At 42.9% G+C, this 26661-nt stretch overlaps 3 protein-coding genes across 5 annotated transcripts in view; 1 reads left to right on the top strand and 2 right to left on the bottom strand.

Moving 5' to 3' along the window:
* Positions 1 to 204: 204 nt before the first annotated feature.
* On the bottom strand, positions 205 to 3098 carry LOC115653994 (40S ribosomal protein S23). Its single transcript, XM_030567893.1, has 4 exons — positions 2998 to 3098; positions 2358 to 2517; positions 801 to 921; positions 205 to 401 (listed from the first exon to the last, which is right to left on the bottom strand). Exons 1-4 carry the CDS (start codon positions 2999 to 3001, stop codon positions 255 to 257), a joined length of 432 nt encoding a protein of 143 aa, XP_030423753.1. The 5' UTR covers positions 3002 to 3098; the 3' UTR covers positions 205 to 254.
* Positions 3099 to 4994: 1896 nt separating this feature from the next.
* Positions 4995 to 7986, bottom strand: RPS23 (ribosomal protein S23). The gene is made up of 4 exons (XM_030567894.1): positions 7906 to 7986; positions 7276 to 7435; positions 5515 to 5635; positions 4995 to 5189 (listed from the first exon to the last, which is right to left on the bottom strand). The coding sequence occupies exons 1-4, from the start codon at positions 7907 to 7909 to the stop codon at positions 5043 to 5045; spliced, it is 432 nt and encodes a 143-aa protein (XP_030423754.1). The 5' UTR covers positions 7910 to 7986; the 3' UTR covers positions 4995 to 5042.
* A 100-nt stretch (positions 7987 to 8086) lies between these two features.
* The window catches only part of ATP6AP1L (ATPase H+ transporting accessory protein 1 like), a 32161-nt gene continuing 13586 nt past the window's right edge, over positions 8087 to 26661 (top strand). The window contains exons 1-3 of one of the 3 annotated variants that reach the window (XM_030567883.1): positions 8212 to 8606; positions 15729 to 15774; positions 26185 to 26225. In XM_030567883.1, coding sequence (XP_030423743.1) covers positions 15752 to 15774; positions 26185 to 26225 — 64 coding nt within the window. In that variant the 5' untranslated portion in view covers positions 8212 to 8606; positions 15729 to 15751. Of the gene's footprint in view, positions 8155 to 8211; positions 8607 to 15679; positions 15775 to 26184; positions 26226 to 26661 lie in introns of those variants that run through there. The other 2 variants (XM_030567882.1, XM_030567881.1) reach the window with 2 other exon arrangements.

Genomic DNA, 26661 nt, shown 5'->3' with positions numbered 1-26661 from the left:
CAGATGTACTGATGGAATTAAGAAACTTGAGCACCTTTATCCCGGTCAATTGCAAGACATTTCTTATTACAAGAAAAAGAAGATAGTGGCAAACAGGGCACTACAGATGCTGAAACACAGTTACACGCATGTCATTTACAAACAATTCATTTAGAAAATCAACACTATTCTCAAAAAGAAAAATTATTAAAAAAATACAAGAGGTTTCTTTGGATGAACATTTTTATTGACATCCTTAACAGAGTAACAAAAGTTTATGATCTTGGTCTCTCCTTCTTGCCTTTGTACAAGGCTAAAAGGGAAACATTGGCTACTTTGACAACCTTGAAGCGAACTCCAGGAATGTCACCAACAGCGTGACCTTTCCGACCAAAGCCAGCAACCAGAACTTCATCATTTTCCTAGAATTAAAAACAGGAAACACAGCAGTTGCACAGCAATCAACAGCAGATTCATGCATGTGAGAAATCAGAGCATCCCAAATTTGACCCAATAGCTTTAAGCATATCACAACCCCTCCCAGGAAAGGCCAGATGAAACAAAGAACTGTGGTGGTCAGATATAGAGAGACTTAGAACTTTAGTCCCTTCAGTGTTTTGGTAAGAACAAATATTAGGTAGGATACTCCTTTACTTTGTAACAGCACAGCTGAGGCTTGATGTGGCAGACGAAAGAGCACTTTTAATGCCTGTCTTCTGCCCATTATCTCATAAAAGTGCAGTGGGCATGGCCCCTGTTCGTGCCATCCCCCTGTTCAGCCAACTACACTTGGGAAAAGTTTTTGCTGATAAATTATTCACCTCAATGAAATTCAAGCAACCATCATTAGGAACAAAGGCTGTTATTTTCTTGCCATTCTTGATCAGCTGGACTCTGACACATTTCCTGATGGCTGAATTAGGCTGCTTAGCCTCTACGCCACTGAAATGGAAACACATGAAAAGGCATCACTGACATTCTGCTTGACTATTTTAGCACATATCTATTAGAACATCAAGAACTGCTACATTAAACATGCTGGATCACTTTGTACAACTCCATTCTATGGAGAATGTAAATAGTATCTGTTTTTCATGAAGTACTATAAAACCCAACATTTAATGGACAATTACTGAAACACAGCCTGTCTAGCATCTTGGTCCAAGAAAGAATAATGCCCCAAATGGTCCCTTCGCTTCCTAAATATTTGAGTCAATACTAGGATGGGTGGGGGAGTGGAGAGAGAAGTGTTCCATGGGGACAAATGCTAACTTAATGACACTGCAAATTAGAAACAGTACAATGGCACCCTGGAGGCTTGAGCACCCACTAGGATAATCTGGCCTCCTAAATAAGAGGCTTAAAAATGCCAACAGGAACCCAGGCGTGAGGTCTTTATGGTCTGATTTTTATTTGGGAAGAGAGAAGGGGACCTCAGAGGCGGATGGTAACTTCAGACAAAATACAGATTGAAACAAAAAAATCAAGTCCAGGTATTAGTCGCTGTATAAAGTATGGTAAGCATTTCAATTTAAACCAGAATTACAGGAGAATCGCATCTTACACAGGGGTTAGGTTCTGAAGTCAGCACGGAAGGTGAAAATCATGTATAGTCAAAATCTCATTGAGTGGAATGGCGGATGGAATCGCCTGCACTACAGGCACAGTATTTAAATTGTTATTTTTCTCTTTTTTTGTTTTGTTTTACCGAGCACGTATAGTTAAAATCGCGCAAGTTAAATGCGCCTATGATGCGACTCCACCGTATAGACATCGAGTGGCATGATGGCAAACATTTTTCACTCTTGATAACAAACAACAAGAAATAGCTCTGGTGCTGTCAATTTAATGCATAATAGCCATTTCTCAAAAAAACACCACATAAATCAGTAGTTTGACAGGCTTTATTCAGAAAATGCCTAGCACCAAGTTAGTAGAAACATCACACAGTGGATTTTTCCACAGGACCTGATTTTCAAAAATTCAGAATTTTTATAGCTCTAACAGTTTTCAATGGGATTTGAGAAAACTCAGCACTTCTGAAAACAACACCCATCTGAAGATAATAATATTAAATGACTTCCAAATAAAATTAACAGTATGTTGCTGAAATCAAGCACAAAGACCTCTGAACCAAACTAAAAATGTAGCTAACAATTGTACATAATGCAAAAGGCAATATAGTTCTCCAGATTCAAGTACTGATGCAGAAACAATGCCTGTTAGCCACATATAACGTGTGATAAATAACTCTCTGAGTTGGGCAGTTACAATAAAGCTAAACAGCATTTACTTTAGTGCTCAGTGGAGCAAACTACTCACAGTAGCTGCAGTGTAGTTCTCCAGCTAACCTCCATGAGTACTTCAGTTGTACTTACACTTTTTCCAGGACAATTCCCTTGGCATGGGAAGCTCCTCCAAAGGGGTTGGCTTTCAGGGCAGTACCCAAGTGGGCCTTCTTGTACTGCTTGTCATGCCATTTCTGATCCCGTCGATGGCTGCGAAGCTTCCTGGCAGTACGAAGCCCACGACACTTACCTAAGTAACAGAATTTTGCATGACACAGAAAAATAATCAGTGCCACGCACTACAAGCACGAGACAACAGCGCCCAGCTAAACCCGATGCAGAATCGAAACGACTGGGTCAACCTGGGAGCCGGGGGCAGATTGTTCAAACCCCAGGAGCGCACGCGGCTGTTCCCCACTAACACCCCGAGCACCGCGATGCTCCCCCGCAGCGCTGCGATCCGGGGGCGGGCTCACAAGGCCGCGTGTTCAGGGGATTCGCTTCCTTTAGCGCTTCGGAAAACGGAGCCACCAACTGAGGGCGGCGCCGCCGCCGACCCCAGCCGGGGGAGGGACCCTCTGCCCCGGGCGAGCGCCGCTGGTCCCGGCCAGGGGCGGGTGGGGGCTGCCTATGGGCCCCTGCCCCTGGGCCCCGCTGTGCCTGGGCCCGCCCCGTGCTCGGGGGGGGAGGGGAGGGGAGGGGGCACCTCAGTCCCGGCCCGGCCGCTCACCCATCGCGCTGCTGCTGGCCCGAGCCGCAAAGAGAAAGACCCAGCCTGCACCGCGGCTCCTGCACGTCACTGCGAGGACCCCGCGCGAGGCGGCCCGGCTGCGCCTGATCGGAAACGCAGCTCCGGCGCAGAGACTAGGGAAAGGAAGCGGCACAGCCGGAAATCGGAGACTTAGTCAGGGAAACTACAACTCCCAGAATGCATTGCGCAGCCGCCTCCGGGCGTCAAGCCGGTCTGGCTCTTTGCCTCCTGTGTGACATGCGGTGGCCCTTGGCTGTGCCCTGCCGCCAGTGCCGCAGCCTCCCAACCCCCCCCAGGTGGCTGCCCGCTGTTGGGCAGGTGCAATAGGGGCCAGGGGGCTCCATTTCTGCAAGTAAATGTGTCCTTGCACCCTTCCTCCCTCCCAAGGCCTGGTGCCTGCCCCAGGCATGGTTCTGCATCCACTGGCAGCAGCGGGAGCTGCGTGCAGTCTCACATTGTAGCATTGCCAACCTCAAGCGTTCAGAAAGTACAAGCCAAGGGCCTTCAAAATCATGAGGTTGGATTATAAAGCACACGATCTCACCACCTCACACCAGTGATGTGTTTGTGCCTTCAGGGGTCACATTTTCTCCACAACCACAAGGGAAAGAAAACTGGGTTTTTTCAGGTGAAGCTGAGATTCTCATGAGTCCAGGCACTGTCCACCAGAAAAATACCAATATTATGAAGCTTACAATAACACCACAAGAGTTGGTGACACTGAACCTATGAAGGATGGTTAAAGAAAAACAGCCCAAGACATGTCAGTTACAGCTGAGGGAATTAATTTTTCCCTGCATATTTTGTTCTCAGCTTCTCCTCATTTTGCTTCTTTAAACTAGTCAATGAGTTCATATTTACTCTGCAACTATATTCTAGGCCGGGTTCAGAGGAAGATGAGTTGCAGCAAGCCAGGCCCTTCTTGCCTGCAGCCGGCACCTTCCTGTCACTGTACTTTGGCTGAAAGACACCCCCCCCCCCAGCCCCCGAGCCCCGTGCTTGAAGCAGACAGCATTGCTGCAGCCATCCCCGACGGGCTGTTATAGTTGGAGACTGAGGCAGTCGGGATTGCAGCAACCACAAACCTTCCGCATCCTGCCTCAGGACCCCTCGCTTTAGTCCTGTAGCTTCCCCTTGAAGGACAATGGGCATCCTCACCCCATGCATACAGTGATCATAATGGTACAATGGTCCATGCTGTTAGATAAGCTGGATGGAGGAAAGACGCCAGAGCAACTGTTACACCCCAGATACCACTAAAGAAGTTCAAGCAAAAAGAATTAAATTATATCATCTTAAACAAGCCAGCGACCCTGTAGATATCCTGACCCATTATTCATTTGCCATCTCTCGATTCTTCAGCTTCTTTTTTGTTAGAGTGTAAAGTTCATGGGGAGGGAAAGCAGATGAATGTAGTAATTTAACAAGATTTGTGGAAGGGTCTCAACTTAAATCTGGCTCCCACCGCTGTAAGTGCCTCTCTCTACTCTGATTTAGTAACACCAAGCAGAGTAGTTATGGTCAATGTAACTGGACTGACACACAGTCAGTGGAGATATTACACTGACTATGTCGACTCTTACTAGCTTTCGAGAGCTGTCCCACAATGCCCCAATACAATTGATGCAAGTGGTCCTGGCAACGGATGCGCACCACTGATACAAGGAACCACCCTAACTGCAGTGGCTGTACACAAACATAAATTAGGTAAACATAATTTTGTAGTGTAGACATGGCTTTAGAAAAGATGCTAGATCTAACTGCATGTTAAATTAGGAACATCCACTTTTCTGCATTTATACGGGGGAATTTTTAATTTAGAGTAAATAAGCCAATTTTATTTAAAAATAGTTTCATGTTTTCAGGCACTAGCACAATATTTTAAGTGTTTCAAAAAGCAACAGTACACTCAAAAAATGTTCATCAGAACACATGCCCCAATATTTCATTGCATGGAGAACTTGAAAAACCACACAGTTTATCAAACTGAAGTTTATTAGTAGCCTAGATGGCATGACAGGAATTTATGATCGTGGTCTCTCTTTCTTGCCTTTATACAAGGCTAAGAGAGAAACATTAGCTACTTTGACAACCTTAAAGCGGACACCAGGAATGTCACCAACAGCGTGACCTTTCCGACCAAAGCCAGCAACAAGAACTTCATCATTTTCCTACAATGAAAGAAAGGAAGATTGTTACTAAGTTCAATTAAACAATTTTCAGTCAAATGAAAACCCAAATAAAAAAAAAGTTTAAGAATATTTAGAAAAGCAAGTTGCATTGGTTGAACAAACCTTTTACATCTAAATGTACTGTAAATGCTCATGTTTTGATTAAGATACTTGAAATTTAAAAATAATATTACTAAGCAGAAAGTAATGATAATTTCCTTCAGATGACAACGGGCCCCTGCACAGATAGGACCAATAATGTAACTTTGAGCTGTATTACATGGAGCCAATTCACACCAAAAAGTTTTAGGGATTCATTGTTCACCTCAATGAAGTTCAAGCAACCGTCATTAGGAACAAAGGCTGTTATTTTCTTGCCGTTCTTGATCAGCTGAACTCTGACACATTTCCTGATGGCAGAATTGGGCTGTTTAGCCTCTACACCACTGAAATGAAAAAAAGTAATTGCTGTAACAGAAAGTAGCCAACTGCTGGCATCAATTGTATAATGTACATAGTAAACACTAAACTAAAAAACAAATCTCTAAACTTCTTTACAGCATTTGAAATTGGAGTAGAGGGGCACAAAAGAAGCAGTTTCTTTAATAAATGCAACAGAGCTGTAACAAAGAGTTGGCTCTTCAAATTGATGCCTGCTGCTCTTTAGAATATACCAGCTCTTCTCCTCAGGAACAGCTGCAGAATCCTTCCACCTCTTTTCCCTCGGTGTCCATATTATACACCCAACTCTCATTCAGCTTCCACATTCAGGAATAATCATAAAGGAAACTGCCACTTATAATTTTTGAAGTGTTTTGTTCAGTAAAGTAAGTAAGCTTTTTTTTTAAACCAAAATTGTTATTTTCTGGTTTAATACATCTCATGAAACCAAACATCCCTCTTCAAAGTAAAAAACAAAATAAAACTGCACCATTAACTGGCAGCATGGCCAAAGAGTCTAAAGAGCTGCATTAAGCCTCCCAATTCTTGGACAAATTGGACAGTCCAGAGGAGAGCAACAGATTTAGAAAACCTGACCTATGAGGAAAGGTGAAAAAACAGGGAATCTTTAGTATTGAGAAAAGAGATGCAGGAGGAACCAATAAAAAGAGTGATCAGTTGCTCTGCGTGTCAATTGAAGGTGGGACTAGAAATAGTGGGCTTAATCTACAAGAGAGATTTAGGTTAGCTATTAGGATAAAAACTAACTAAAAGAATAATTAAGCACAGGAACAGACTTCCAAGACTGGTTTTGGCATTTCTATCATTGGAATTGTAAAGAACAGATTAGACAAACACCTGTCAGGGATGGTGTTGGTATACTTGGTCTTGCCTCAGCACAGGGGGCTGGACTAGATGATCTCTCCCTTTCCAACCCTATATTTCTATGATCCTATTAAAATGGCAGTCACAATCAAGATACACAACTTTTGAATGGACTCAAACTTACATTACCAACAGCTCCTTTGAAATTCACTCATCACTGAAGATTTCCTTTAACAACATTTTTTTCTCCTACTAGTCTAAGAAGTGTCTATTTTCTTTCCGGAGAGCAGATGCCCATGTTGGAGAAATGACATCTCCTTTCCTGAAGCATCATATACAAAGCATTGCTACTCCCCAGGCCAAGAAGATATATTGACTCATATTCTTCGGGAGAAGTAGATTAGGAAAAAAAAGGTAGCAACAACTGCAGGCATAGTTCATTTTTGTTAAGCATAAGGGAGAACACAGAATTTACAGACAATCTTCTAAATCCCAAATATAGCTACCTAAGAACCACTGGTCTATCAGGTGTTATGCACAATAATGCTGGGATGGTACTGTGCGTAAAGTAGATAGATATTTGGTGATCCAGACCTAACTATTAAGTTCAACTACAAAAACGACAAGAAAGCCTGAAACTCTGCCCTGAATGACTTCAAAAAGGCAACAGACAGTGCAGAAATCAGGGTTACTTTTTTTTTTTTAAATCAATAGAGTTGCAACCAAATTACCAAAGGCTGCAAATGTATTATGATTGTATGTTATTAGGTGGAGTAAAACAACCCTACTGGACACTAAGCACAATAAACAGTACACGTACACTTTTTCCAGGACAATTCCCTTGGCATGGGAAGCTCCTCCAAAGGGGTTGGCTTTCAGGGCAGTACCCAAGTGGGCCTTCTTGTACTGCTTGTCATGCCATTTCTGATCCCGTCGGTGGCTGCGAAGCTTCCTGGCAGTACGAAGCCCACGACACTTACCTAAGTAACAGAATTTTGCATGACACAGAAAAATAATCAGTGCCACGCACTACAAGCACGAGGCAACAGCGCCCAGCTAAACCCGATGCAGAATCGAAACGACTGGGTCAACCTGGGAGCCGGGGGCAGATTGTTCAAACCCCAGGAGCGCACGCGGCTGTTCCCCACTAACACCCCGAGCACCGCGATGCTCCCCCGCAGCGCTGCGATCCGGGGGCGGGCTCACAAGGCCGCGTGTTCAGGGGATTCGCTTCCTTTAGCGCTTCGGAAAACGGAGCCACCAACTGAGGGCGGCGCCGCCGCCGACCCCAGCCGGGGGAGGGACCCTCTGCCCCGGGCGAGCGCCGCTGGTCCCGGCCAGGGGCGGGTGGGGGCTGCCTATGGGCCCCTGTCCCTGGGACCCGCTGTGCCTGGGCCCGCCCCGTGCTCGGGGGGGAAGGGGGCACCTCAGTCCCGGCCCCGCCGCTCACCCATCGCGCTGCTGCTGGCCCGAGCCGCAAAGAGAAAGACCCAGCCCGCACCGCGGCTCCTGCACGTCACTGCGAGGACCCCGCGCGAGGCGGCCCGGCTGCGCCTGATCGGAAACGCAGCTCCGGCGCAGAGACCGTCGCAAAATCATGACGGCGCCGTCCGCCCCAAGAAGGAGCATAGCCGGAAGCGGGAGCCGTTGTCAGGGAAACTACAACTCCCAGAATGCATCGCGCCGCACACGTCCGGTGGTATGTTCGCCTGGCCCAGTTCTACCCTTCCCCTGTGTCATCCCGGAAGCGGCGGCTCTTGGCTGTGTGCCCAGCTGCCAGTGCCAGGGCTGCCCCCGGCGTGTCTCCCTTCCGCCGGCGGAGCCGCGGTCTCCTGCACCAGGGTGTCCAGATTGGACAGGCCCGATATTTGGGACATTTTCTTCTATAGGGGCCTATTACCTCCACCACCCTCCCGATTTTCACTCTTGCTATCTGGTCACCCAATTCCCCACCACCACCACCACGTGGCTGCCCCCAGCTGGGCTGGACACGCTAGCACTAGAGTTGCCAATTTTGACTGGACCTGATCCTGGAGTTTTCGTCACATGACAGAATCTTTAATTAAAGATTAATCTTTAATTCGTGGAGACTCCAGGACAATCTGGTGGTTTGGCAACCCTACCTGGTGCTGCTGGGCTGGTGCGATACAGGCAAGGGGCCTGCTCCATTTCTGTGGATGTGAATGTGTGTCCATTGGCATCAGTGGGAGGCGGTGGGTGTGCACGGTTTCATAGAATCATAGGACTGGAAGGGACCTTGAGAGGTCATCTGGTCCAGTCCCCTGCACTCATGGCAGGACTAAGTATTATTTAGACCAAGTGTTCTCAAACTTCAGTGCACTGTGACTGTTTTCTCACAACAAAAATTACTACATGACCCCAGGAGGGAGACTGAAGCCTGGGCTCACACAAGCCCCACTGCCCCGGGCATGGGGGCTAAAGCCAGACCTCAAGGGCTTCAGCCCTGGGGAGGAGGTCAGTAACCTGAGCCCCGCCGGCCACCCAGGGCTGAATCCCTCAGGCTTCAGTTTTGGCCTCAGGTGGTGGGGTTCAGGCTTTGGCCCCAGCAAGTCCAACACCACTCCTGGCAACCCCATTAGAACGGGTTTGCAACCCACATCGGGGTCCCGACCCACAGTTTGAGAACCGCTGTTCTAGACCATACTCTGATGGGTGTTTTTGTTTGACTTGCTGTTAAAAATCTCCAATTATGGAGATTCCACAGCCTCCCTCGGCAATTTATTCCAGTGCTTAACCACCCTGACAGGAAGTTTTTCCTAATGTCTGGCCTAAACCTCCCTTGCTGCAATTTAAGTCCATTGCTTCTTGTTCTGTCCTCAGAGGTCAAGAACAACAATTTTTTTTCCTCCTCCTTGTAATAACCTTTTACATACTTGAAAACTGCTATTATGTCCCCTCTCAGTCTTCTCTTTTCCATACTAAACAAACCCAATTTTTTCAATTTTGCCTCATAAGTCATGTTTTCTAGACCTTTAATCATTTTTGTTGCTCTTCTCTGGACTTTCTCCAATTTGTCCACATCTTTCCTGAAATGTGGCATGCAGAACTGGACACAGTACTCCATTTGAGGCCTAATCAGCGCGGAGTAGAGCAGAAGAATTACCTCTTGTGTCTTGCTTACAACAGACCTGCTAATACCTCCCAGAATGATGTTCACTTTTTTTCAACAGCATTATACTGTTGACTCATATTTAGCTTGTGATCCACTATGACCCCCAGATCCCTTTCTGCAGTACTCCTTTCTAGGCAGTCATTTCCCATTTTGTATGCGTGCGACTGATTGTTCCTTCCTAAGTAGAGTACTTTGCATTTGTCCTTGAATTTCATTCTGTTTACTTCAGACCATTTCTCCAGTTTGTCCAGATCATTTTGAATTATAATCCTATTCTCCAAAGCACTTGCAACCCCTCCCAACTTGGTATCATCTGCATACTTTACAAGTGTACCCTCTATGCCATTATCTAAATCAGTGGTTCTCAAATTTTTATACTGGTGACCACTTTCACATAGCAAGCCTTTGAGTGCAACCCCTCACTTATTACTTAAAAACGCTTTTTAATATATTTACCACTATTATAAATGCTGGAGGCAAAGCAGGGTTTGGGGTGGAGACTGATAGCTCATGACTCACATATAATAACCTTGCAATCCCCAGTTTGTGAACCCCTGATCTAAATCATTGATAAAGATATTAAACAGAACCAGACCCTGAACTGATCTCTGTGGGACCCCACTCGTTATGCCCTTCCAGCATGACTGTGAACCACTGATAACTACTCTCTGGAAACAGTTTTCCAACCAGTTATGCACCCACCTTATAGTAGCTCCATCTAGGTTGTATTTCACTAGTTTGTTTACGAGACCGTTATGCAAGACAGTATCAAAAGTTTTACGAAAGTCAAGATATACCACATCTACCGCTTCCCCCATCCACATGGCTTGTTACCCTGTCAAAGACAGCTATCAGGTTGGTTTGCAATGATACGTTCTTGACAAATCCATGCTGACTTACTAATCACCTTATTATCTTCTAGTTTGGTCTCACACTGAAGCATTGCCAACCCCAAACATTCAGAAAGCATGAGCCAAGGGCCCCCAAAATCATGAGGTTAGCTTAGGAAGCACACAGTTTCACCAGATAATAACAGCGAGGTGTCTATTCACCTTCTCATGTTTGTGTCTTTAGGGGTCACATTTTCCAGGTTTTCTCCACAACTACAAGGGAAAGAAAGTTACTTTTTTTAGGTTTAGCTGAGATTCTCACATACTCATGAATCCAGGAGCTGAGTCTACCAGAAAAACACTGATATTGTAAGACATACGATAACATCACAAAAGTTAGAGATACTGAGCCCATTAAGGACAGTTAAAGAAAAACAGCCCAAGCCATCTCTGTCTGTTATAGCTGAGGGAATTAATTTTGCCCTGCATATTTTATTCATTCAGCTTCTCCTCTTTTTGCTTCTTCAAACTGGTCAATGAATTCTTAATTTGCTCTGCAACTAGACACATTCATCAAGTTAATGTCCCATGTTTGTCTGTTCTCAGTGGATGATGCTAATTAACATTGCTGAATTGTTTTCTTTTTAACTTCAGTCTGGGGATCAGTTTTTTTAAAAAGGGGGCCAAGAAACCTAACTAGCCATTTGTACATGCAATCATTCCACTTAGAGCAATCTTTTCGTCAGCCTCATCACCATGACCTTCATAAGAAGAGAGGAGTTCTTGTTGGCTTCCCATCTCTGTTGATCCTTGTCTCCCACATTAGATCTTTGTTGGGTTGAGTTGCTGTTGAAAGGCTGGGTTTATATTTCATTTGCTTCTTTTTAGGGATTGGACTTGGGCTGCAGACAAGCCCAAGGTTTCACACTTGGTAATAATGAGCCATTTCTCTTCTCTGATGCTAGCTCGTGCCCATGGTGTGGGATGCTTCTCCTTTTCAAAATATTGGTGGATAGGAAATAGAACCACAGATCTGGATTGCCTCTGCTTTTGTGTGTTTGAAGGAGCAGTGGGGTGAAAATTTGGGTGCTTACCTTTGCAGTTGTGGTTCCAGTGTGAAACATAGGTTGCCTTTAGTTTATTTCTGATTCAGAAATCAGCTCCTTCAATTTCTGCAAGCCCGACAGTCCCCATTCTGTGAAGGCCTAGTGGGAAGGAATGGGCCAGTCTGTGTGCAGAATACTAAGGGTGGGCAGTGATTATTGTGAGTGTTAGAGATGGTGCTGGCAGAGGGAGGTCCATGAGTGGCTGAGCCTCTCCAAACAGCCCAAATGGCTTTGCCCTCAGGCCCTCTCCTGATTCCTGATGGCACTCTTCCCTCGTGGCCGGGTTGGGGCTGGCGGTGGCTTGCCTGTGCCCAGGGACTCTGGGTGGCTCCAGGGCTGGCAGTGCTTGGGGCTGCACAGTCTGCCTGCCTGGGGTCTAAGTGTGTGGGAAACAGGCTGCTGAGGAAATGAAGCTGATTTGTGAGGTGATGAATTGACACAGAATCCCAATATGTGGGTAGAATGGTTGATCAAAAGGAGCCTTACCCTAGAATTTGTATTAATTTTTGCTACTGTATGTTGGGACCAGGTTCTTACATGCTCTTATGTAGCATTTCTGGAGCCGGTTCATTAAGTGTGGCAAAACCAGACGTCCTTGGCCCAATACTTATTAATGGAATATAAATAAATTAAGAGCATGCACCTTTTACAGTAGTCTGTTGTCAACTTTGGTTGTAGCATCCTGTTTTATAAACTGTTCGGCTCCCAGTGACCTAGTCCCTGGTGTGCTATCTGAGCTGCATGTCAGGTGATAAATAATCACTGCTAATGTCTACAGAGGCTAGACATTTGACAGTAATAGGCTGATATGAATAGGGAGAATATGTTAAAGGCTGTTTATAATGAGGAAGCTGATCAATAGTTCTCCATGTCTACTGAAGGCAGGACAAGAAATAATGGGCTTAAATCTGCGGCAAAGGAGATTTAGGTTAGATATTAGGATATTAGGTTAGATATTTTTCTAACTATAAGGGTAGTTAAGCTCTGGAATACACTACTCCAGGGGGTAGTGGAATCTCCATCATGAAGGTTTTGAAGAATGGTCAAACACCTGTCAGGGATGGTTTGTTTCCAATGGAGTTCATCCCTCTCTGGTATTGTTCATTCAGTCCTTTCAGAAATTACTTATTACTGCAGCTCATAAAAATACTTCTGAGAGCATTTTTTTGGTGTGGATTGTGCAATTTGCACTGAATACCAGACATTATCAAAAAATTTCCCAGAGGAGGAGGAAATGCCCAATATTTGCTCAGGGAGGTATTAATCATGACCCATACTTCAGATTAGTACAGCACAGTGTTAAAGGTAGGTATCATCATACTTCATAAGTATATAGCCAGTGTAAAAGTCAGTACTGTATACTTTTCAGGAACAAAGTGAAGCTTATAATAAATGAGGTAGAATTGCCTTTCTTCTTGGTTGCGGTTACTGAAAGCATTTTTATCAAGCAAATAAATACGTAGCCCTCTCTCTACAATCACATACACCCTTGTAACACAGGGTTCATCATATGCTAAGAAGGCCATTTTCTTTGGGAGTCTGGCTAAATTGTTTGCAGCATATGACTCAGGAAATATCAGGACTATAAATGTAATTTTTGAAAAAAAAATCTTTTGGAAACTGAATGGGCTAGAAGAGAAGTTACTGGTTCAGTGAGTACTGACTTAGCCCTGGCTTACCTACTGTTGTTTAGGAATCATTCTTACACCAAATCCTTCTCCAAAGTCTTATCTTTATATAAAAGAACAAACTGTTGTAATAGGACCCCCATCTAGTGATTTATATCTTACTGTTTTCAGTTTAGCCTTTTTCTTTCACAGCTCCCCCTCCCAAGCCATATACTGAAGAGCAGTTAGGAAATAGCAGCCTGTATGTGAAATCTCCTCTGAAAGGTACAAGTGTGAAAGTGTCTTATTTTTTGCTTGAAAGAGTTTTGTAAAGAAGGCAAGAGGTAGAATTTCATTTCCAGGAGATAGGGATTATGGGTCCTGGAAAGTTTGACGGGTCTATAACTTTAATGGCTGTTCTTATTCATTTTTGAATACATGTATGGCCCCTCCTTGTTCCCTCGATATGATTTAAAACCAAAATCTGGCCCTGCATTTCTTTGCTGCAATGTTTCTTTTATATTTGGTGCCACAAACATCTGTGTGCTTCAAAGAAAACGTATTGTTTTCAGCCAGGCTTTGCATAACAATTTATACCTACCCTTCCTTCTCTTTTTTTTTTTTCCTATGCTGGGATTCTCACTTAAGAAGTATCCAGGGTTCCCTAATTGGTAGTAGCAGTACTGAACACGAACTGGTGAGAGATTTTAAGATTAGTGTATACCCTTTGTATCACTGTAGGAAAAATTAATTAACGACGGTAAATCCTTGAGCTTAATAGTTGCAGATACTAAAGCCCCAGGCATAATCTTGTATCTAGAATGCACCAGACTGGAGCCCTTAATCAGTCAAATAGGGCTTACTTCTGTGATCACATCAGCAGGTATCTGATATTAGTTGCCAAGTAATATGGGATAGTGTATATATTCAGCAGATTGGGGCCTCATCTGAGGTGGCTTGTGATTGGCCCCCACCCAGTGTGAGTGTGTAAGTCGGGAGGGCCACAAAGAGTCTCTACCTTTTGCTCTGTGCCCAGGGATGGATTGCAGTTTCTGTCTGGAACATGAAGGATAGAGGAAGGGGGAACCTAACCTCCTCCCAGTGGCATCAGCTTCCTAAGGAGAAGAGAGAGGCATGGGGTATTGAGCAAGGGGGAGCCTGGACTTCCCTCAGTCATCAGCAACAGTGGCAGCCTCTTTGAGATGAAAAGGGAGAAACTCTAAGGAGGGAAAGGAGAAGCCCTACGAGGAGAAGAGAGTGGAGGCACTTTGCTGAGAGGGATTGGGGGGAGAGGCCAACTCAAAGGGGAAAAAGAAGGCAAAGATTTCTGGGGGAAAGGAGAGAGTGTCCCAAGGAGGTGGGATGGGGAGAGAAGAACAGAGAAAGGTGGGGGCTCCAGGGTCAGAGATGAAAAAATGGGGGAGTAGAGAGAGAATATTGAACAGAAAGGAGAGCAGAGAAGAAGGGGAACAAGGAGGAAGAAACAACAATAAATGAGAAAGAGCAACAGGTGTGGAGAATAAGAACTGGAAAAAATATGAAAGTAATAAGAAATTGGGATCGGCCTTATGATTTGAGAGGTGCTAGACAAGAGTGGGACTCATAAATTCCTGGATAAAGAGGTTGAGAGAAGGACTATTGGGTTGCCTCTTTGTCTGGTCCTGCAACTGTAAAGGGAGACAAGGTCATGCCTTGCTTTGCAGAAGTTGCATAGGATGCAAAGTGTGTAAAAGAGTTGGTTGCCAATTGACCACTTGCTTTGCTTGCCCCAGATCATCCCCCACATCATTCCAAAAGATGGCAAGGTTTGAATCCCTGTGGATAAGGCCACGGGTCCTGCTATTAACCTAGGCAAATCCTCAGGGATCCAAAGGGACCCCCGGCATCTCAAGTTGGCAATCCCCAAAATGAGGCACCTAAAAATCAATTGATACCTGAAAATTGTAAAGTTAACTATGATGATAAAACATAGTAAGATAGAAAGGAAAGCACCTGCAAATTGATGCCATTCCCACCCTCCGCCCCAAAAGAGGTCTTTATCCTCTCTGTAGCTCATTTTCCACATCTGTAAATTTGAGATATTTAACAGCTTTTCAGGGGTGTTATGAGGCTTAATTAATTACAATGTGACCTTAGCTGTGTATGATTACAGACGGTAAAGTCACATTATTATTTGAAATCACACTTTGCACGGGAGAGGTCAACTACAACGAGTAACCTGTAGCAGGCTCCATTGAGCTTTGAGAGTTGGTTTTTTTTGTTTTTCTATTATTTATTTTCTTAAAAGACAGCTCACTTCCTATCTCACTAGGACCTAAGAACTCAGTTCTTGTCTAATAATTCATTAACATGAATAATAGAATATGTCAGCAAGAGTGGCTTAGAAAAGGCTTTTTATGTTTACATAGTACATGCCAACTGATGCAGTAGCAAATGTTGCTTCCTATTGGCTGGAGGTGCTATCCATCACATGATCTGTGAGAATACAGGCTCTGATCTCTTTGCAAAAACAGATGAGCTTCTTCAGGAGAGGCAGATTCATTTCTCAATGGAAAAAAACATTGCTTTTAGCCTTTTACTTCTCTTTTTATGTGTAGGATTTTCAGTCTCTGTGGATCAAATGTTCGTAAGAATGGATGGAAGGTCAGTAATTTGTTACATTTCAACAAACTAGTTTGGTGAAGCTGAATGCATATTTTAAATGTTATAGTGTCTTATTCAGATAGATTTGTTCACAGTTCAGCATGGCAGCAGAGGATTAGAATATTTTTAGTTTTAAAACATCTAGGAGTCATGCAGAAATGAACCTTTTCAATTCTAAGATATGAAATGTTACTGTACCTCTTTCAAATTATTTTATACATAAGTCTACAATGGTCTAAAATGATGCCCTAATGATCTCTTTCTCATATTTGGTTACATTGTAATGCTTTTCTCACTTTTTCATTCCCAACCAGTTGTTAAAACAGAATTATAAATAAAATAGCAGCGGAGGTGCCAAGAAACAAAGGTGCTAAAATATTATATTTCTGTAAAGTGAATATTATTGAAATCTAGGTTCAACATTGTAAGAAATATTAAACTGACAAAATTGTTCCTAATCCTAAGTGTTTTTATTTGCCATTGACTTTGAGTGCATTCTGGTTTTTTTTTATATAGTAGAAATAGAGGGCACAGAAAATGACAAGAAAGAGAAGGTGCTTTCTGAAGCAAGCATTATAAAAGTGAAAATAGCCAAATTTAATTATTTGCATCATGCCACACAGTCACTAATAACGTGCAGATCAAATTTGATGATGATCACAGCTGGCAATAAAGTCTGAATATTTTGGGCAACAGGGACATGTGGTGATTTGCTTAAGCTTGTAATAAGAGATCTCTGAGTCTGTTATAAATACTACAATATGTTTTCATGGAAATAGTTTATTTTCAGTTCTCATCTGGCAATTTCCAAATCAGTTAGTGCCTCCCTAGCCGTTTCACTTTTCTTTGATCAGAAAGATGTTCTAACAGAACGGAACTAATTGAGTTTTCACACAAACTTTATGAGAAAGATTAATGCATTAAGGTCCAACCCTGTTCCCATTGAAGTTAATGTAAGCTTTGTCTTGACTGAAGCAGAATCATACCCTTCACGTGTTAAGTCACAAGGAGTAATACTGAACTCAGTTTTTTGTTGTTTTTTTTTAAACAAAGCTTTACAGTTTTGTTACTTCTTAGGTTCTGGTCCTAGAGACCTTATTCAGGCATAATCCATTTAAGTCAGTGGGAGTTTTGCCTAAGTTGGAAATGCAGAATCAAGTCCTTAATTGTGAAATTTCAATTAAAATATAAAATAATTATTTAAATGTGGGTCTCTGAAAGGTATGTTTCCTCCTGTGAAATTACTATAAAAATAATACAGTATAATTTGAAAGGCATGATTGCTTCCCTCTGTAAAGCTAACTATCTTTGTAGGGATTTGTTTGTTAGTGATAAGAAATAAACTGTCTAATAAAATATTTTTCATTGGAGGATTCTGTTAAAGAAACCTGCATTTTGGGCCTGATTCTGATCTCACACTGATTTCACACCAGTGTAAGTGAATTAACTTCAGTCAAGTTACTTGTGGTTGGTGTAACTGAGGTACATCTACACTGCAAACAAAGGTGTGATTGTAGTATGAGTAGGCCAGGGACCCTTGGTACATATTTGGGGTGAAGTCCATTTTCACTACTATTTTTACCCATGCTAGCTGGAGTAAAGCTAGGAAAGGTATGTCTATCACTCTACAATCACATCTTAACTTGTGGTGTATTTGTACCCTAAGTTTAGAACCAGGTACGTAGCTATATGGTCCACTAGCAAACTTTTATGCATTATGTTTGATTTACCTGTGGCTCAAATGTTATTTTCTAGTAAAATATTATGTAAATAATTGAAATTAGTGTACTCGGTGAGCAATAGTCAGTTTGAAGTTGGATAACATTAGTGGGCTGCACTGCTTTTTGATATGTTTTTAAGGAGTAATGAAGATATTACTCATAGACTCATAGACTCTAGAACTGGAAGGGACCTCGAGAAGTCATTGAGTCCAGTCCCCTGCCCTCATGGCAGGACCAAATTCTGTCTAGACCATCCCTAATAGACATTTATCTAACCTACTCTTAAATATCTCCAGAGATGGAGATCCCACAACTTCCCCAGTGTTTAACTACCCTGACAGTTAGGAACTTTTTCCTAATGTCCAACATAAATCTCCCTTGCTGCAGTTTAAGCCCATTGCTTCTTGTTCTATCACTGGAGGCTAAGGTGAACAAGTTTTCTCCCTCCTCCTGATGACACCCTTTTAGATACCTGAAAACTGCTATCATGTCCCCTCTCAGTCTTCTCTTTTCCAAACTCAACAAACCCAATTCCTTCAGCCTTCCTTCATAGGTCATGTTCTCAAGACCTTTAATCATTCTCGTTGCTCTTCTCTGGACCCTCTCCAGTTTCTCCACATCTTTCTTGAAATGCGGTGCCCAGAACTGGACACAATACTCCAGTTGAGGCCTAACCAGTGCAGAGTAAAGCGGAAGAATGACTTCTCGTGTCTTGTTTACAACACACCTGTTAATGCATCCCAGAATCACATTTGCTTTTTTTGCAACAGTATCACACTGTTGACTCATATTAAGCCTGTGGTCCACTATGACCCCTAGATCTCTTTCTGCCATACTCCTTCCTAGACAGTCTCCTCCCATTCTGTATGTGTGAAACTGATTGCTCCACTTAGGAAGGAACACTGTGCATTTATCTTTATTGAACTTTATTACAGGAGTCTAGTTTATTTTGAACATTGTATTATCCGATGTAATGTGCACTTCAAAGTGATAATATTCAGTAATAATACTATAGATTGTATTTTGTGTTATTAATGTAGTTCCCTTTAGCTCCCCTATCTCCTGAAATGAAAACTACATTTGGCAAACTCTTCCTCACTTGATCATTCCTAAGTCCCCCTGCAATCAATAAACTTACATGTGTGAATAAGGGCCACTCACATAAAGGTTTTCAGGAGTAAGCCCTATACTTTTACATGAGCTTTTTCAGATGGAAAAAAGACTTCCTTACCTTATAGACTGATAATGTCATCTGGTAAGTAGGAATTTGCACTTCTTTATACATATAATCTTATTTAGTTGGGTATTATATAGTGATTAGTCATTCCAGGGCTTTGTATTAGGACTAAGCCAATTTCAGTTGGGCTCCTGACAAACTTAGAATGGTAATTTCAGCATACAATACAGACACAGACATACCATGGACATGGAGCAGTTATTTTCAGATTTGCAATTCTAAAGAAAGGCCAATGCTTTTAACACATTATACCGAAGTTGAAGTTTTTAGTTTAAAATAGGTGGAAAAGTGACCATAAATTCAGGAGTTATTTCGTTATACTTTTAAAAATTGCTCCAAATGTGTTGCAGGTCTAGTCACTCTTCGTTAAGTGTTTTATAGTTTAATTTCTAGCTCCTGTGACCCTTTTAGCCAATAGCAGAGGCCTAGCAGTAAATAGTCTCAGCTAGTTTCTCTCCTGTCATGTTCACATTTACAATGTTATTACTCAGAATGTTGTTATGCACAAATCTAGGGTGAGCCCTGAGAATGATTCAAGGCATTTTCATTTGTGTTTTCACACCGTCTTCCCGTGATATTTCTGACCTACAGTTTTTCCAGCAAGTTTAAAAAGCAGCAGAAGAGTCGTGAAATGTGCTCCAAATGGTCCATCGTGGCCAAAATCCTCCACACATTGAGACCTACCCATCAATATTACGAGGATAGTCTTGCTCCAGCAGATCTCCTTTGAGTTCCCCAACTTTTCCTTTGAATTTGAATGCTGCCAATCTGATGGTGGTAGGGTTGTGGAGAGCCACACGTAACCCGCTCAGAGACAGCATTCAGATAGTGCCCATCCCAAGCTGTGAGCGCCTTTACAAAATATTCATTTACAATAACCAGTAGAATTGCTTATATTACCTTCCATTTATAATCAGAGCAAATCCTACCATAAACTTAATCCTGTTATAAACCAATCAACATCCCCTCCCAACCTGATTCCTCCCTGCTCCCTCCTCAGATGTCTATAAGAAAAGATGAGCTTTGGAAGGGGTTAACAAACTCGGCCCTCGGAGACCACGGGGAAGCCCTGCCAGCAGCTCCCTTTCTTTTACATTGAGGTGGCTCAAATTCTGCCTCCTCCATTGATCAGAAACACAGTAGTGTAGCATGAGGAGAGATCTGAGGTAACGCAAGCCCAAACCATTCAGGACTTAGTAGGGCAAAAACATCACTTTGAACTCTACCTAGAAGCCACAGACAGCCGGTGCAGTCCACAAGCGCAGATACATTCTCCCAGTGTGAAACTGTGCCAAATAATCTTTTAAAACTAGTTTCTGCTTCTGAATAATCTGTCCAGCCTTGAATGTCAGCCTTGTCCAGATTGAGTCTCGCACCAGTTAGCCGGCATCCAAGTCCCAATCTGCTGCAGACACGGGGTTGTTCTGTTCTAGTGGATGTGATATAGTGGAGATGCTCAGCTGGGTATCATCAATGTATTGCAAACACTGAAGACCATATCTATTTACTAATTCTCCCAGAAGCCTCATCACATACACTGAGCAAGAGGACAGACAGAGCAGAATCCTGTGGTGTCCTGTACGAGAGAGTCCGTGGGATGGAGGAATAATTGCCCATAATTTCCTTCTAGGTCTTTCTGTATAAGAAGCGGCATTGCCACTTCCAAGTGGTTCCACCCGCTCCTGGCAGGGATCTTACACATGCCAACGACACCTCATGATCAACTGCATTAAAGGCAGCTGACAGATCTAATAAAATCAGCATAAACGTGCTGGGAGGAGCTCATCAACCATTGTCATCAATGCACTTTCTGTCCCATACACAGGCCTAAAACCAGACTGACCAGGGTCAAGGGAAACTAAAGACTGCAGGTATTGCCATAGCTTCTTAACTACTATCTTCTCAAGTATGTTTCTCAGAAAAAGAGAGAAATTTACATAGCACTTTCCCGCCTGTAAGCAGTAATGAGCAGCAATAGATAATGAAGAAATCTCAGTCTCCTAGTTGCTATGGTGACTGGCACTCTATAAATGCCTAAGATGCACACACCTTAATACATACTGAAGGTCACTTCACTGACATGCCTGCCACGTTGCCACCTACCTCCCAAATGGAAACAGTCATGTGGCTGATGGTATTTGTCATAGTATGGTATTCAGCAGTGTCTCACACATCATTCTCTCCAGTGAATTCCTCACTGAGGTATGACTGTTTCATTGGCTGTGCATATTCGTCTATTTTTGAGTGTCTTTCTGCTGAGAGAAGAATCTTGACATGTCTGCATGAGCAGCTTTGGTACATTTTCGCATGAGACATATGGGTGTTAAATTGTACTTGTCACAAGCTTTCAATGTGAAATCATGGGCCTTGAGGAGTCTAATTTCAGACTGTTCTGTTAAGGACATAAGATATGCATGGTTCCACATATGCCCCTTATCGTGCCTGTTTTCTGACATGGGAGTTGGTGTTGAATATTGTCAGTCTTCCTCAGAGACGTATTCATTTTTTACTTGACATAGTCTTAATTTTAGCCCCATTTGGGATGGGAGACTTCTTGGGGGTGGAGGGGCAGATGATATTTTACTAGCCCATAAAAAAATGCTCCCACTATGTGAGGGAATGAATTGAATTTTGCAATCTTGCATTAAAGTGTTCTAACACGAATGTTTAGTCTGAGTAGAAACACTGGGCCTAGAACTTTTAATTTTATGTTCAGTAAAATATATGTAAAGTCATTTGCCTTTAAGTTTTTGGCATGCCTATTTTGGGGCTTTCTCCCCTCCCCTCCCCTCATCTTTATATACATTACCATGAAAAATGTCAACAACCCTTGCATTGCTGTTGCTTGCCACAAGATACAATGTTCTATCTTAGAATGTGTCAAGGTTTCTTCCCCACCCTGAACTTTAGGGTACAAATGTGGGGACCTACATGGACACTTCTAAGCTTAATTACTGTTTGCGACATGTAAGGTTTGAGTAGTGTTTTAATGGGGGAGGACCAACAAGACACAACAGAGTTGGTTTAAAGCTAAATGGCTGTGTTTATTTTAACAATGGGAATAGATTACACTTTGGCTAGGGAGAGCAACCTGTTAACTTTTATTTACAGCACTTCACATAAAAAGAAGAATCAAGGCTAAAAGATAAACTACAGAAGAGAAAAAGGAAAAAAAAAACAACTGCTTTTCTTATACACAGAATGAAGTAAATGCAAGAAACAGAAGAGGGGGTAGAGATGGGGAAAGAGTTAGGCAAAAGCAGAAATATTTGCAGAAATTACAAAATACATACCACACTCCAGATACAGCAGACCAGCAGCTTAAACACCTTTTGCATAGCAAATTAGGGGAGGTGGTCTTGTTTAATATGACACGACCCGAGCTGGCAAAATCCGGAGGATGTTCCCTGGCTAAAAGGGATATCAAACCTTTCAGCTGACATGCGGGAACTTCTCCCAATTTTGGCGTGAGACATAGTTTTGTCTGGGGCTTTTACTTGTGTCAGTTTCAGATTGGTTCCCTTTTACGTATGTTAATACCGAATTGGCCCCCTAGCTCCTTCGCCTTCCAGGTTCCGAGCAGGAGCCGCCTACGCAGCAGAAGCTGTACTTGGCAAGCACGCTACTTCTTTGTTCGAGACATGCTTACATGTCTGTATATGGCTCACAGGGTGCACCCAACACGCTAGGATTATGCACACGACACCTTGTGGCTTTCCCGTGCTTTAAGAAACAAGAATCTGACTCAAAATGAAGACCACCATGTCCTTTTACTAAAACAAAATGGCTATGGGCCAACAATTGGCCACAAAGAGACAATGTTTAAGCGTGCACTTTAGGGTTGCAACAATTACTAGCTTAGATCTGGTAACTCTGCCACCATCCAGAAATTTCAGTGTCTGGATCACTTCTTGTCCCTCGCAAAACCTTCCCCTCCCTGGGCAGCCTTGAGAGGCTTCACCAATTCCCTGGTGAACACAGATCCAAACCCCTTGGATCTTAAAACAAGGAGAAATTAACCATCCCCCCTACTTTCCCCCCACCAATCCCTGGTGAGTCCAGATCCAATACCCTTGGATCTTAAAACAAGGAAAAATTAAATCAGGTTCTTAAAAAAAAAGCTTTTAAGTAAAGAAAGAAAAGTAAAAAAAATCATCCCTGTAAAATCATGATGGAAAATACTTTACAGGGTAATCAGATTCATATAGCCCAGAAGAACCCCCTCTAGCCTTAGGTTCAAAGTTACAGCAAGCAGAGGTAAAATCCTCTCAGCAAAAAAGGGACATTTACAAGTTGAGAAAACAAAAATAAAACTAATCTGCCTTGCCTGGCTGTTACTTACAATTTTGAAACATGAGAGACTGATTCAGAAAGATTTGGAGAGCCTGGATTGACGTCTGGTCGCTCTTAGTCTCAAGAGCAAACAACTCCAAAACAAAGAGCACAAACAAAGACTTCCCTCCACCAAGATTTGAAAGTATCTTGTCCCCTTATTAGTCCTCTGGTCAGGTGTCAGCCAGGTATACTGAGCTTATTAACCCTTTACAGGTAAAAGAGGCATTAACCCTTAACTATCTGTTTATGACAGAATGCTGGAAAAGAAAAATTTGTCAAATCCTTAAGTCCACGTTCTGACTCCTTTATTGATTTGAGTGGGAGTTTTACCTTAGTAACCACTGACTAAAAAAAGAGGAAACAATCCGGGATTCGGCCCATCCCAGTCTTTTCTCATGACAAACCAACAGTGGGTGAGATTTAAGGCTATTTTCTTTCATCAAACTGAACTTTTAGAAAAGTTGCAGCCTGGTATGTTAGAATGATAAATGCAGTAGGGCCAGACCATCACCAGCCTGTGTTTAGGCCAATGTAAGAAATTTCCCCTATTCTTATGTAGCTCTGCAAGAGTCTCCCACAGTAACAGTCTCTGCACTCTGGAGAGTACAGCAAAACGCTTGCTCCTGCTCTTCTGTGTGGACCAAGATAACAAAAGAGGGGGAAGAGTGGGGTCATGCATGGTGCCCAGTACTTTCATGCGATCTGACCAACCTTTGGTTAATTATAGGACAAGAATAATTTCACTACCAACTGAAATACACTCACTTCTGGTGTGAAACATGGACATTGTTTAATAGTGCTCAACAACATTAACCTAGAGTGTAGAATAGTAAGTGAAGAATAGTGGGCCAAATTGTGTTCTTTCTTAAAAGTGTTCAACTCTACAGAAGTCAATGGGATGGGACATGTGTGACTAAGAGCAGAATTTGGCTCATTGTATCTAATTAAAATTTACCCTAGATAGTTTTAAGTAGGAGCATAGTAATTATTTACATTGAACTGTATTGGAATGTAGAACCTCTTAAGGTTCTCCCAGCCCTAATTAGAGTCTCAGTCTTGGAGCAGCAGAAGCTTAGCAGGCTTTTTACTTGGTTTATTACAGTTTCTGAGAAGAATGGCTGCTGTTTTGTTGCTGCCTCCTGTTGCAGCAGAGCGTAGTCTGCACAGTGGTTGGAGCAAAGCTGCTTACCAGTCCTTGTAGTTAGGGACAAAGTGACAAGCTGGAATACAGAGTCCACTCTAGTTTGTTCAGTTTTGCTTTCTGGCTTTGAAGATTTTGGAAATGAACACAATGGTTTTATTCCGTGTTGCACAGAGTATGCCTGAAAATACACACACTTACGGGGAGGAGCAGGTATAAAGACAAAGCCTCCTTAACAAACATTAAGGATGAAATCCTGGCTCCACTGAGGTGCATAGTTAGGCACCCTAGAAGTTTTACCATCGGGAATGTAGCTGGATTCTCTGAACTGCCTGAGCTGGGCTTGACACAAGAGCAGGAGGGGAGATGCTGCAAAGGTTGCTTTAAGACACCTTTATGCTCCTCCAGACCTGGAGGTGGCCCTCAGCATAAGTTAGAATATATTGTTTTAGTTAGGCCTTGCTGCCATTAGCCCCAAGTGATTGTTCTGGCAGCCAGGGAACACCAGGGCATAGGAATACTCTAGATAGGCCTCCTTTTCCTTGGGAACACCCCTACTCTGGGTGGAGGTACGGGGTGACATACAATTACTATGCCCAGAGATCCCCGCTTACGCAGGAGGAATCCTCAAAGGGCTGAATCCACCAGCTGGCCAGCCATTGTGCAGCTAAGACACTGACCTACCATGCTTATTTTAATACCATTCAAGAAACTAGCCTTTAGAAATGTCTTATTCATAACTTGCTTGCATGGTGGATTTAAATCTAATAAACATTTTAGGGGAAAAACCCCAACCCATGGATGCATGCTCTCAGATTCAGTGGCTAAGGGGCAACTCTTTTGCTGTGTCCCTCCCCAGTCACATGTTGGTGAACTGAGGTGGTTTCACATCACAGGAAACCAGAAGGACAGGCTGTGGAGCGTGGGTGTAAGGGGATCATCACCCTCTGCATGCAGTGGGCCTCTGGTGAAATGGGCACATAGCCAGTGGATCAGCATCTAAGCAGATCAACCAAACAATCCACCACAGGGAGGCTCAATTCCTGAGGAGGCTACCAGAACACTGAGAGTGTAGGAGAGTCTACACTTGTGTCCATGGGATTGGGAGGGATGATTCCACTCCATACACTATGAAGCAAACCTGCACAAAGCCTGTTTGCTTGGGCTTTGGCCATTGTAAAAGATTTGATCCTACAGGCCAAATCATCAGCTGGTGTAAATTGACACAGATCCACTGATCACAATAAAGCTGCATCAGTTGAAACCCACTCAGTGTCTGGGTCTAAATGTTGTAGGAGGCTAATCACAGGTTGTAAATTTCAGGAGACTGACAGTTTTAGGCAGGCATTCACTCAATGTTTTCTTGAGCTTTTCTTAACAAGCTCCTTGCCTATTGACTTCAGTGGGAGTTGAGGATGTTTTGCACCTTGAATGATTGTTCCTTTGTACCGCCATATATCTGGGGGATTATGTCTGCTCTTTCCTGAAGTAGGAAAAAGTATTTTAGGCTTTGTATATTTTCCTAAATGTGCTGATGCCAATCTTTACCTGCAGCTGAGGACTGCGCAGTGCTGGCTTTGTTCCCCCTTGCTCTTGGGCTGGCTGTGAACCATCAGTACCCCACTGTAATTTGGAGGAACCTGAAGATTGGTCTAAATTAAAATAGCCGACAGCATCCCCTGTGTGCTTATAGAGAAAGCTAGAGTCATTGGGGAGGATGAGGGGGAGCCCTAACCTTTCTCTTGGCCACAGCTTCTGTTCTGTCAGTAGGGATGGGATGGCTTAGGAGTTTGCTCACATTAAAAGAGCCTCCGATGACTGTCATTTCTGGGTACACTGGCTTTTGGCTGTTTTGCATGTGAGTGCACAACTGTTGAACGAAACATTACAAAGTGGAACTCTCCTCAGCAAACTTGGTTCAAATGTTAACTACACAATTGTACAATAAAGATTTTTCTCTGTCTGCTTTGTTTCAGTTCACATGCATTTTCATACCAAGAGCTGCCCCAGAGAAATGGTAAGGCTTTTAAATGACTCTGAATACACTGATATTGTCTCTGTGAGCCACATAGTATGCCCTTGAATCCCACACACAATTTCCATTGAAGTCATTGAGAGTTCTGCCAAGGAATGAAAGTATTATACACCCTCCATAGTGCAATCCTCTTTAAATATTCCAAATTAATTAGCCCTGTTAAAATAAAAACTGTATGGATTTCCCCAGAGCAATGGGTGTAAACTTGATAAAAACAAAATTATACAAAATATTACATTTTTGGCATCAGTTGAAAACATAAAAGGCCAAATAATCAAAGGATGGTGCAATGGGAGTGTACACAGAAACTAACATCATTGTGTTTTTCCCCACAAAACCTTGCATTTGTGCAAATATATCAAGTAATTGCTCTCTCGTCTACAGTTCGTGTGTACCTTTATCCAACACAGGCATGAAA

The sequence above is a fragment of the Gopherus evgoodei genome, chromosome 6, assembly GCF_007399415.2.
Source record: "Gopherus evgoodei ecotype Sinaloan lineage chromosome 6, rGopEvg1_v1.p, whole genome shotgun sequence".
Taxonomy (NCBI): domain Eukaryota; kingdom Metazoa; phylum Chordata; order Testudines; family Testudinidae; genus Gopherus; species Gopherus evgoodei.
Note: the sequence above shows the minus strand (reverse complement) of the source record. Positions and strands in the feature narration are given on the sequence as shown.

Bases quoted from the DNA above. Each gene is read 5' to 3' on its own strand.
- RPS23 (XM_030567894.1), bottom strand. The intron at 5,636-7,275 runs GTACGTGTACTG...TTTTCATTTCAG, and splicing joins GGAATTGTCCTGGAAAAAGT to TGGTGTAGAGGCTAAACAGC. The intron at 5,190-5,514 runs GTGAACAATGAA...CTTTCATTGTAG, and splicing joins GTTGCTTGAACTTCATTGAG to GAAAATGATGAAGTTCTTGT.
- LOC115653994 (XM_030567893.1), bottom strand. The intron at 922-2,357 runs GTAAGTACAACT...TTTCCATTTCAG, and splicing joins GGAATTGTCCTGGAAAAAGT to TGGCGTAGAGGCTAAGCAGC. The intron at 402-800 runs GTGAATAATTTA...TTTTAATTCTAG, and splicing joins GTTGCTTGAATTTCATTGAG to GAAAATGATGAAGTTCTGGT.